The following is an 11885-nucleotide window of genomic DNA, read 5'->3' as shown; positions in this document are numbered from 1 at the left end:
AATGCATGTAAGTTACCTCTGTAGTATTTAAATAACTCAGTGGTTTGAAGTCACTTGTTATTTCTTAATACATGTAGTGCTAAATGATAACAAGATTTTTTAATTTCCGACCCTTATGCCAGAGCACCCAGTTTGCTGTTATATAGTGATAGACTATGCAGGTGATATTGAACCACTTATATAACAGCAAACTGAGGCGGAGCTCTGGCATACAGGTGGATAATTCAGTTGTTTTGTGGTGGACATATGTTGGGTTTTCCCCATGAAAACGAATGTACCCTTTCAACATATAAAGGCATATTGTCACAGACCACTGACCTATTTAATGGTCTAACAAAGTATTACCTGAACAAAAATAATTTGATTAGTCCCTAAATGTACTTTATTCAACCATCTTCATAACCACCATACTCCATTTATTAATGACATTTTGTAAAAATAATTGAATTATGGCAATGGTCTATTGCAGAGAGGATTAACGTGGATTTCACTCCATCATGGTTCAGTTAAGGTGATGCAATAGCTAGATTTGGTTTCCAACAATTAATGTAAGTTTTAGTTATTATCCATTTTTAGAGAAATAAGGTCCTTAAATCCGTGACAGTATGCCTTTAAAGCATATTCTGACATAGATAGTGTATTGAAATGCATGTAAAAGTGAATTTTACACCCTTTTTCAATCTTGTTTCTGCCAACAATGTAATGCGCCTGCATGTGAAAAATCAATAACTCGGTCTACTTGATGGTTTTTCAAGAATAAACAGTTTTACATTTCCTGAGATTTTAGCCATTTTAACAGATTTTTAGCCGATAATACATATATATATATATATATAAAACCAATGCATTTCCGGATATCGCGATGTTTTGTAATAAATCAATATCGATTTTTATCCTTATTTCCATATTACTTGGAGTAACGAGTGCTAATATTACAAAATCCAGTTGATGAACTTGTTTTAAAAATGTATTTATTAGTTTTGTTTTGTGTTGCTGTTGTTGTTTTATTTTAGTTTTATCTTTGTGTGTGTGTGGGGGGGGGGGGGGGGGCAAGGGGGTGCTGTTATTTTTGTGGGGGGGATTGTGTGTGTGTGTGTGTGTGTTTGTATGTTGAGGTTTTTAGGGGGGGTTGTGGGGAGGTGGGGGTTTTTGGGGGAGAATAGTGCGAAGGCTATTATTTTCGTTTATGGTAGACAATTTAAACATTACTTATTCGGTATAATTACAATTGTGGTGTGTCGAAATAAAGGTACAGACCTACATTATTTATCGAATAACGTGTGTATGCTCGGCTGTGTAAAAACATTAGTGGTGTGATACCTTTATAGTTTTGAGACACCAGGCTGATCTTTGCTGGAGTACAATACACTTTGGTGTGAGATCTACACTAATCCTGATACGAATCGTGGTGTTTCGAGACACATGGGGTGGGGGGGGGGGGGGGGGGTGTGTGTTAATCCAGAACAATAGGCTGAATATGGATTATAAACTTTTCTCTTCTTTTTAAGTCAAGGATAGGCCCTACTATGTTTGCATCAGAATATATTTTAATCATATTTTCTTGAAATTGATGGGGGGGGGGGGGTTAAACAGCTAAACCAGAACAAATCCTTCCCAAAAGATTTGATCAGCGATTACAAAGCAGTTTTAATAAATTGAGTGCTCATAGACACTTTTCAAATCTTCTTTTACCCAAACCGATATCTGCCCCTGAATTGATCATGTCGAATAACTGTTTACAGAGAGCTGCTGTTTCTACATTCACCACTACCACTACTAGTATGTGTACTACCAGTGGCGGATCCAGAAAATCCATTTAGGGGGGCCCCAATGACATGAGGCGGAATCCCAAGGGAACTTTGGGGGAGTTTTGGAGGGGGTGAAAATTTATATATAATAAAATTATAACTGTCGCAAAATTTAGGGGGGCACGCCTGTGACTACCACCACTACCGCCGCCGCCAACACCACTATTCCTATTACTATCACCATCACCACTATAACCAGCTGCTGCTGCTGCTATTACTACTATTACTACTACTACTACTACTACTACTACTACTACTACTACTACTACTACTACTACTACTACTACTACTGCTACTACTACTACTACTACTACTACTACTACTACTACTACTACTACTACTACTACTGCTGCTGCTGCTACTACTACTACTACTACTACTACTGCTGCTGCTGCTGCTACTGCTGCTGCTGCTACTACTACTACTACTACTACTACTACTACTACCACTACTACTACGACTACTACTGCTGCTGCTGCTACTACTACTACTACTACTACTACTGCTGCTGCTGCTGCTACTGCTGCTGCTGCTATTACTACTACTACTAGTAATAAAGCTACTACTATATATTGCTAGTGGCAACAGCAACAACAGCACGTATTTTAAACTGGACCTCCATTTTTTTTTAATGTCCCGATGGCCGTCAAATGCCATGCGAATCTGTGCAATAGGTTCGAATCCTGCCAATGGACATTATATTTTCAAATATTATATTTGCTTGGTCGACGTTTCAGCTGGAGGACTATTAGTCCCCGAGAGTGTCATTAGCCCCGTTGCAATTTAATAACTGCTGTATATTAATACAAAACTGTTACATTTACTGTTATATGGGCTTCAATTTATATTATATTATTATATTATGTGGATGTCCCGATGACCGAGCGCTTAAGTTCGCGGTCTGTCAACTACCACGCTTTATTTTATTTGGGCTTACATGTTTTTCTGGAAGACTTGGTTGGTCGAGTGGTTATGGTCGCGGTCTGTCAAATACCATGCGAATCGTTACAGTAGGTTCGAATCCTGATAACTGCACTTTGTGTTTTTAAGTAATAATAGTAATAATAATAATAGTAATAATAATAATAATAATAATAATAATAATGTCGTCGTCTGTTGCTGCTGCTGCTGCTGCTACCACTACTACTATTATTACTACTGATGGTGATGATGTTAGTGATGATAATGATGATGAAGATGATGGTGACGATGATGTAACAGTGGTGGTGGGGATGATGATGATGATTATGGTGATAGTTGTGGTGGTGATGATGATGATGCTAGTGATGATGATGATTATAAAGATGATAGAGGTAGTGATGATGATAGTGGTGATGATGTTGTTGTTGTTGTTGATGATGATGATGGTGATGATGCTAGTGATGATGATGATGATGATGATGTTGAAAATGGATAATGAATTCAAACATTAAAAAGAAAAACAAAAATTAAACTCACCTTCGTGCACTCTTCACAGGATCGTGAGACGCTACTGCCCTCCTCCCCGATTCCTACCCTATTTCCGCTCGCCAAATTTACGTGCGACGACGACGACGACGTCTCGTGTCTTGTCTGGAAGTGGTAATACTCCGAGGCCATGTCCACGCACGGGCACTTGCTGTGGTCACCCACATTGTCTTGGTTACGCGATCGCCACCGCCGCTCTTTCAAAAGCGCTTCACAAGTCTTAACTCTTTCAGTTTGCTTCCTACATCTTGAGCGAATCTTCAAGAACTGTCAAAATCTTTAAACAACAAAATGTATCGGTTTTAACTATAGGAATCCAGCGACACAAGCGTTCAGCGCTGAAATCCAATACCAAACTGTTTTAAAATCAACCGTTGATGTTTGTAGGTTATTGCAGAGCGATGTTGTTGTTGAGGGTTTGTTTGGGTTTTTGTGGGTTTTTTGTGGGCTTTTTTGTTGTTGTTCACTTCACTACACGATGCTGAAGCCGTGTTTACAAACATACATATCCATTTTGTGATTTCCTTTTCTTTTCATTCTTCTTTCTTTTGTCATTTTGTTTTCCTTTTACAAGCGTTGTAGAATTAAAAACATTTATAAAGAAACAAAGCTGTTGTTGTTTTTTCTATCCTTTTAATCCATTAATTAGTTAAAAAGTCTTGTTGGTACAAACATCGCCTTTTCACCTGTGCACCTTCTAACCTGTGTTGTCCTCTTCCCCGGGTTTTCTTACCTGTACAGAGTTTTTAAAGAGAGCTCTCAACGACAAAGACTGGCTTACGTTCGCGCACTGATGCCGCCAGTGATTCCTAGTCGAGTGACCGAGCTCTGGGCGAACTTGAGAGAAACCACATAAAGCTCAAATAATACCATTTAATCAATATTGTGTTCAGTGTACGCTAAACACTCTGGCACAAATTGTATCTATAGAAACGGTAAGTTAACACGCACAGCAGCGGTTCCTGGCCTGTTAGTGCGTGTATGCAGGTACATGGACGTGCGTCGAAATTAATGTGGAACAACCGGCCTCGGTGGTGTCGTGGTTAAGCCATCGGACAGAAGGCTGGTCGGTACTGGGTTCGCAGCGCGGTGCCGGCTCCAGCCCAGAGCGAGTTTTAACGATTCAATAGGTAGGTGTAAAACCACTACACTCTCTCTCTCTGTCTCTGTCTCTCTCTCTCTCTCTCTCTCTCTCTCTCTCTGTCTCTCTCTCTCTCTCTCTCTCTCTCTCTCTCTCTCTCTCTCTCTCTCTCTCTCTCTCTCTCACACACACACACACACACACACACACACACACACTAACCACTAACACTCTGTCCTGGACAGACATCCCAGATAGCTGAGATGTGTGTGCCCAGAACAGCGTGCTTTTACCTTAATTAAACGAAAATAAGTTGAAATGAAAATGAAATGTGGAACAAACTGACGATGGCATGTTTTGGGAGAGGAGGAGGCGGCGGCGGCGACGGGGGTACTGGCTTAGCCAGGTTGTATTACAGGCCGACCGACAGGCCGACCGACATTGGGGAGCGGGACAACCACACTGTCTAGGAATCATGTTATGGGGAGACACGAAAATATATAACGTGGTGAGGAAAAAGGTGTGATTGGAGGGCATATGTCAGTGGTCAGGGGTTGATGCAGGATTTTCTTTTTATGAAGGAGTGCAACTTCAAAGAAAAACAAAACAAACAAAAAACAAACACCTGAAATATTCCAAAATACACAAATAAATAATAAAGATTTATATATATATGAGGATTAACTCATTATATCGCCATATAATCATAATTAAAATAATTTGAGTGTGTCGTTAAATAAAATATTCTTTCTTTTCTTCGTTGTTTATTTTCGGTTATGGGGTTGTTGTTTTTTCGTTGTTGTATTTTGTTGTTGTTTTGTTGGGTTTTTGGGGTTGTTGTTGTTGTTGTTGTGTTGTTGTTGTTCGGGTTGGGTTTTTTTGGTGGGGGTTTTTGGGGGGTGGGGGGGGGGGGGGGGGGGGGGGCTGTTGTTTGTTGGAGGCAGGTGTGGGGGGTTTTCTTACTCATATGGTTAAAAATATCTTGGTACATATCAAAGTGACAAGTCCCGCCAAGTGGGACGTACCACTTCGACGTCATCGATTGGCGCACTAAAACCTTACAAGAACGCCAACCAAACGAGTTGAGTGATATAAATTAAGATCGATCATGAGTAATAAATAGGATATTAAAGGCGCTCTGTCACGGATGGTTGACCTAATTAATGACCTAACAAAATATTATCTTAAAATATATATATTTGATTTGTCGTTAAAAGTACTTTATTTAACCATCTACATAACTACCATAACGCACTAATTACTGATATTTTGTAAAAATAATTGAATTATGTCAACGGTCCATAATTCAGGAAAAAATAACGGCTATTTGGAGCGAAGAGATGTGACGTATTATTTTTTTTAGTCACGTGATGGGCAACCCCCGAATAACTGCAATGTCAAAACGATTTGCCAAGCTCGTGTAACGAGAACGCCAATCTAATTAAAATTAGCTCCACTATTACATGTGGATCTAACAGCAGCCCGTTGGAGCTCATGTTAAGTTGACCTTTCATTCGACCAATCAAAACCTTACTTGCAAAATCATGCCAGTGATTTGAAAAGAATTTGAAAACATTCGGAATTATGCCGAGGGTATACGAAATGATTCGGATGAATTACGAAGTATGCCGGAAACTAATTGCAATATAAAATTTTATATAAAATTCGTTTCAAGACGAAAAAAAACCTGTGATGGCGTAGCCATACAATTTGTTTATACTATTATCCTGTTCAATTATTTAGACCCAAAGTTTTTTGCAAATGTTACGTTTATTTCCTATTCGATATTTGTTTTCTTTGCATTTACATGAAAACAAACCCAAACCCCGACAGGTTTTATATACAAATCATCATATAAAATGCACGAAGTTGACTTAATTCCACTTTTTAAAAATCTCTGTGTCGTTTGAATGCACGTTATTTCTCCTATAAATAACTAAGGTCATTTGCATATCAAAAGCATCATTCTATAGTGCGTTTCAAACTAATGTTCGGTTCTATCGTCCTATCCGCACAAATCGTAGTATGACCTATATTTAAGAAAATATCTGTAAACATGAAGCAGGCGCGGATTCAGGTGGGGAGTTCAAGTGACAAAACCTCAGTTTGAAAAAAAAATATGTATCAAATATTATAATTATATTGTGGAATACACAAGCGCGCGCGCTGAAGGGAAAGACAGACAGACAGAGAGAGATAGATAGATAGAGAGAGAGAGAGAGAGAGAGAGAGAGAGAGAGAGAGAGAGAGAGAGAGAGAGAGAGAGAGAGAGAGAGAGAGAGACGTCATTTATGTAACGTCGCACTCAACATATTTTAATCTATGGTTATATGGTTATAGGGAGAGAGAGAGAAGAATATGGTATGCATGCGATTGGTGGAGGTGTGACCCTCTGCACAACCCCAACCCCACTTAAGGCTTCCTTTGTATATGGAGCGGGACGTAGCTCAGAGGTAAAGCGTTCGCTCATGGTAGGTCGACTGATCGATCCCACATGGTGGACCCATTGGGTTGTGTCTAGTTGCAGCCTGTGCACCACAACTGATGTATAAAGGCTGTGGTATGTGCTATCCTGTCTATGGGATGGTGCATATAAAACGTCCCTTATTGCTTATCAAAATTGCTTATCGGAAACAGTGGCCCATGTGGCGGTAGCGTGTTTCTGTCTCACTGTCATAATGCTCCTTAACCGTTTTGTCTGACGCCATATAAACGTATATCAAATGCGTTGAGTGTGTCGTTAAATAAACATTTCTCTCGTATGTATGTGTAGTCTATATGCATTTCTAGTCGATTAGTTTATAGGTTGTTAGGTTGTTTGATAGTGAATGATATGGAAATAAATTGTTTTTGGTGTTACCTGATGAGTATGGAGAAATAACTTAATCAGTCGACGAACTCATTTATTCATCACTATCTTCGTTAAAGGGGTATCACAGGGGGTATTTTATTTCTTATAAAACTATTTTGTTTTCTAAAATCTTCTTCGATCTTTATTACATGTTTAACTGTGTCAGAGAAGTGTGTAGGTGTGACAGAGTTCAATGCATGTGCAAGTTCTCTCCGCACCGTGGTAATTTTACCATCATTATGACGAGCTATGTGCCCTTTGACGTGACTGCAGATCAGTTCTATCGGATTGAGTTCAGAATGTCTTGGCGGCAGTGTTAGACACAAGTGCCCATGGCGTTCAGCAATATCATCAGTAACAAACTGCTTTGCACATTTGTTACTTTTCACAAGTTCATAAAGAACTGGCTTTGTCATGTTACTCTAATTTTTGTTTCGTAGCCACGACTGAATTTCTTCCTTTTTAGCGTTTAGTGGGGGACATCGTGTTATCTCAGTTAATTTGTTGTGGTAGCTTGCGTTATCCATGACGATAACAGAAGGTTCTGGTAGAGAAGGCATAAGTTGTTCTTCAAACCATTTGATGAAATTGTCATGATTCATCTCACCATGATAGTCTCCGTCTGTTTTTTTAGCCTCAAAGATCAATTCACAGCCATCTATCAATCCATATTTATCACAGCCAGCATGACAAATAATAAGTCTTTTTCCCTTCCCAGTCACCGAACAGAGTTTAGGAACTCGATCAGCAGCGTCTGATTTCGGCAGGTGATTGGCGGTACTTGTGCCCGGGTGGATATCTGTCCAGTGGTGGGATGTTGTGTGGTTGACATTCACCCAGGTCTCATCTTGATACACTATTAAATACCCCTGTTCTCGTAAACTGGATATTTCATGGAGATAGGACAGTCTCCTGTCTGATATATTGGCGTCCTCAAAAATCACTTTTCCGGTTGTAGACATATGTTGGTATTTAAAATCGAGGTCATGGAGTGTTCTTCGTAAAGTTGATATGGATATGTTGATTCCACATTCCTCCCTTAAAGCCACGTTAATCTTATGTAATGTAGGTAATTCGTCCTCTCTATAAAATCCGTATACTCGTCGTCTAATAACATCTTTATCAAATAAATCGATGAGTTTTCGGTCGCGTTTTTTAACAGTGATTTCTGTGCTTGGATTCGTAGAGCTTAGATTTTTCACAGTTCTTTTTACTGTTGAAACCGAAACTTTAAGTGCAGCGGCAACTCGATCAACAATTCGATAAGAAGCATACCTATGTCTACCGCGCTGATATTCATCTTCAAAATAATCGAAAACGTTCTTAATACACAATTTTACATCAACTGAAGTGTTTTTCGATTTACCCATATTTTTCCTCAAATAACAATAACAAGAATGTCGACTACTACATTTTCAATGAATTTATATACCCTACCTAACTTGTATTTTACGTGGTTTACACATTGCTACAATAGCACGTGCAGTCATAGATCGAAATAATGATGTTATTGACCAAGCAATGCTATCGTATTTTGAACATTCAGGGCTGTGTCTGCGGGATGAAAAAGTGGTTGAACCCATACGAGTCCAACAATAGCCCTTTGGTTTTTCGCATTACAAATGTAACACCCCACCCCCAAACCCCAGCCCCTAGCACCACCCTAAATACTATATATATATATATATATATATATATATATATATATATATATATACGTATGAGTTCCCAATTTAGAGGCAAATTAAATAACATTTTTATTATTATTTGATGTTGGTGGCCTTTGACATTTAACCCCCCCCCCCCCGGTCTTCTGGGTCCGGCCCTGCATTAAATTTATTTATAAATTTGGAAAGCACATTCCTGCGGTGTGTGAGGTGATTTGTGTTTATTACTGTGCTACACCTCAGTTGTGTTAGGTTAGGTATGGTATGCTAATATATAATTGATATAATAAAATAAAAATACGTAATACATTAGCTATATTTATTAAATATAATGCACCTACAAGAAAGGGTTACATGTTCTGTTTGTTTACATCTATGTTTAACGGAAAGATTAGACAATGCTGTTACACACTGCAAAAAAATAATAACCTTGATTTAGTGAAACAAGCTATAATGGCCTTCACATAGCCTCAGATCCCAATGTTTTGATATGCAAATGACCTTAGTTATTTATAGGAGAAATAACGTGCATTCAAACGACACAGAGATTTTTAAAAAGTGGAATTAAGTCAACTTCGTGCATTTTATATGATGATTTGTATATAAAACCTGTCGGGGTTTGGGTTTGTTTTCATGTAAATGCAAAGAAAACAAATATCGAATAGGAAATAAACGTAACATTTGCAAAAAACTTTGGGTCTAAATAATTGAACAGGATAATAGTATACAATCCAGAGTTTATTACTGCACTTTCTCCCCTGTTTTTTCAATGTTGAAATAGACCAACAAGTTCGCCTATTGCATAAATAGTCTAGCCCGATATTTTTTGAATTTGTATGCTACCGAATAACGCTATAAAAGGCGAAGTGTAATTGGTCGATATTTAAATTGTTATACTTCCTGCCCCGGAACCATCCACTGGCTATGTCAGAGGCTGGATCCGTGGTAGGCGTGCCTGAACCTTCATTGGATATGGGCACGTAAATAGAGTTCCCATTCCCATAAATTGTTATTTATGGATGAAATGTCACCTGGGCATGGGAGTCCATGCAATGCTGTTAGATCTACTGGCAGACCCAGTAGAGCTAATTTTAATCAGATTGCGAGAACGCTTGACCGTCCTATGCGACGTAGGCTAAATCGAAAGAAAAACAATTAAAAATAAGTTATGAATGATAATAAGCTTATACATTAATTTATTTTAGCAACAGAAGCATTTTAAACGGCGACGAACCGACTAATTTTTTGGGTATGGCGCTATGAAATTAAATATTTACAATGTGTTTGCTGAATGCAACAGCAGTCAATAGGGGGTATGGGGGGCCTCCCCCAGAAATAATATGGGTTAGGTGTAGGGTTAGGGTTATGAAAATCACACAGTAATAATAAAGAGTCATTAATTTTGTCAAAAGCTTAACTTATTTTTTTTTAATCTGCAATAAAATTTGGGTATGGCGCCATACCCATTTTACTCTGCTACGGTATATGAATAGCGTAATATTGCCCCTGCAGTATAATAATAATAATAATAATAACTATTATTATTATTATTATTATTATTATATGAATGAATGAATACATATAAATAAATAAAATTATCTACGTTTGAGATTATCTGAAAAAGAAAATAAATACACACCAACTACGGACAGTACACAAACTAACAGCGAGGACTTGTAATTGGAAACAGTCGGAAGGAAACGTGTTATCTGTTTTCGAACCGTCAATGTGTCATTATTGTTACAGATAAGCATAATTAATAACTATGATTCGGTAAGAATACTAACAGTTTAGCTAGTTTCGCAGATCGATACGGTTAGTGACTTAAATATAGCGGCATTCTCAGAAGTATTATTATTATTATTATTAGTTTAAATTATATATTAACCACGAAATGCATTACATATAGCAGGCCGTTTAATCGTAAACAACTGGAAGCAAATTGCTAGTGCGTCACCAACTACACTCGAAGTGGTGACCAATCACTATCCGTATAGTAACGGTATAGTTGAGAAACCTCTCTATAATATTTTCAAATACCTGCAGATACATAAATACGGGAGGGGGCAAAAGCCATATTTTTACGTTCAAAATTTGATAACTGTAAATTAGATGTACATAATGAGGTCAATGAGGTAGTAAACAAATAGACAAGGCTTCATTTTCTAGTAACGCAGGACATTATGTTGTGTATTAAGCAAAAAATGATTGTGTCACAATGTTTTTTGTCTGTGCAGGCACATACCCATCTCTTTTACAAGCAATTTTTTTTTTGTGATACATTTTTGGGGGAACATGTCTCGACCCCTCACCGTAAACTTCGCTCACCTCCGTGTAAACCCCCTAAAATCCCTGCACACGCGTCTGCAGTGGTACTGTGTACGGAGCTCTGTCAAAAACCCCCACAAAACAAAAACAAAAACAAACACAAACCAGCAACAAACAAATTAAACAGCAAAATAACCCTCGCTCCCCCCTTATCCTCCAAAAATAAATAAAATAAAAATAAATAATAATAATAATCGCTTGCTGAATCCCCTGCTTAAGCAAATTTTGTTTTCTGGGTTTTTTTTCCCGATAATTGTCCGGCGGAGCATATCACCCCCTATAAACGTTGCTCACCTCAGTCTAGACCCCCCCCCCCCCCCCCCCCACCCCTTGCTAAAATTCTTGCACACGCGCCCGCAGTGGTTCTGTGTACGATAGCTCCGTAAATAAAGAAAAAACCAAAAAAAAAACACCAAAAAACAATAATAAAAACAATAAAAAATAAAAATAGACCAAAAAAATAAATAAATAAAACAAATAATAATAATAAACAAAAATCGTGAGTTTATGTTCCAACTATTATTTTATTTCAGCGTATTCGCCATTTTTGTTTTTTGTTGTTTGTTTGTTTTTTTTTTTGTTTTTTTTGGGGGGGGATTGGGGGTAGGGGGGTTGTCAAGAAATAGTATATTTTAAATTATTTTAAAGTCTCTACGGCGGCCGTACACTGTATATACAATTCA

The 11885-nt window shown here is 38.0% G+C and overlaps 1 protein-coding gene across 1 annotated transcript in view; it reads right to left on the bottom strand.

The window, feature by feature from the left end:
- Positions 1-4057, bottom strand: part of LOC121381725 (regulator of G-protein signaling 9-binding protein-like) — a 69866-nt gene extending 65809 nt beyond the window's left edge. The window contains exon 1 of the mRNA XM_041511075.1: positions 3267-4057. Coding sequence (XP_041367009.1) covers positions 3267-3407 — 141 coding nt within the window. The 5' untranslated portion in view covers positions 3408-4057. The remainder of the gene's footprint in view (positions 1-3266) is intronic.
- Positions 4058-11885: the final 7828 nt, after the last annotated feature.

This window comes from Gigantopelta aegis, chromosome 2, assembly GCF_016097555.1.
Source record: "Gigantopelta aegis isolate Gae_Host chromosome 2, Gae_host_genome, whole genome shotgun sequence".
NCBI classification, from domain to species: domain Eukaryota; kingdom Metazoa; phylum Mollusca; class Gastropoda; order Neomphalida; family Peltospiridae; genus Gigantopelta; species Gigantopelta aegis.
Note: the sequence above shows the minus strand (reverse complement) of the source record. Positions and strands in the feature narration are given on the sequence as shown.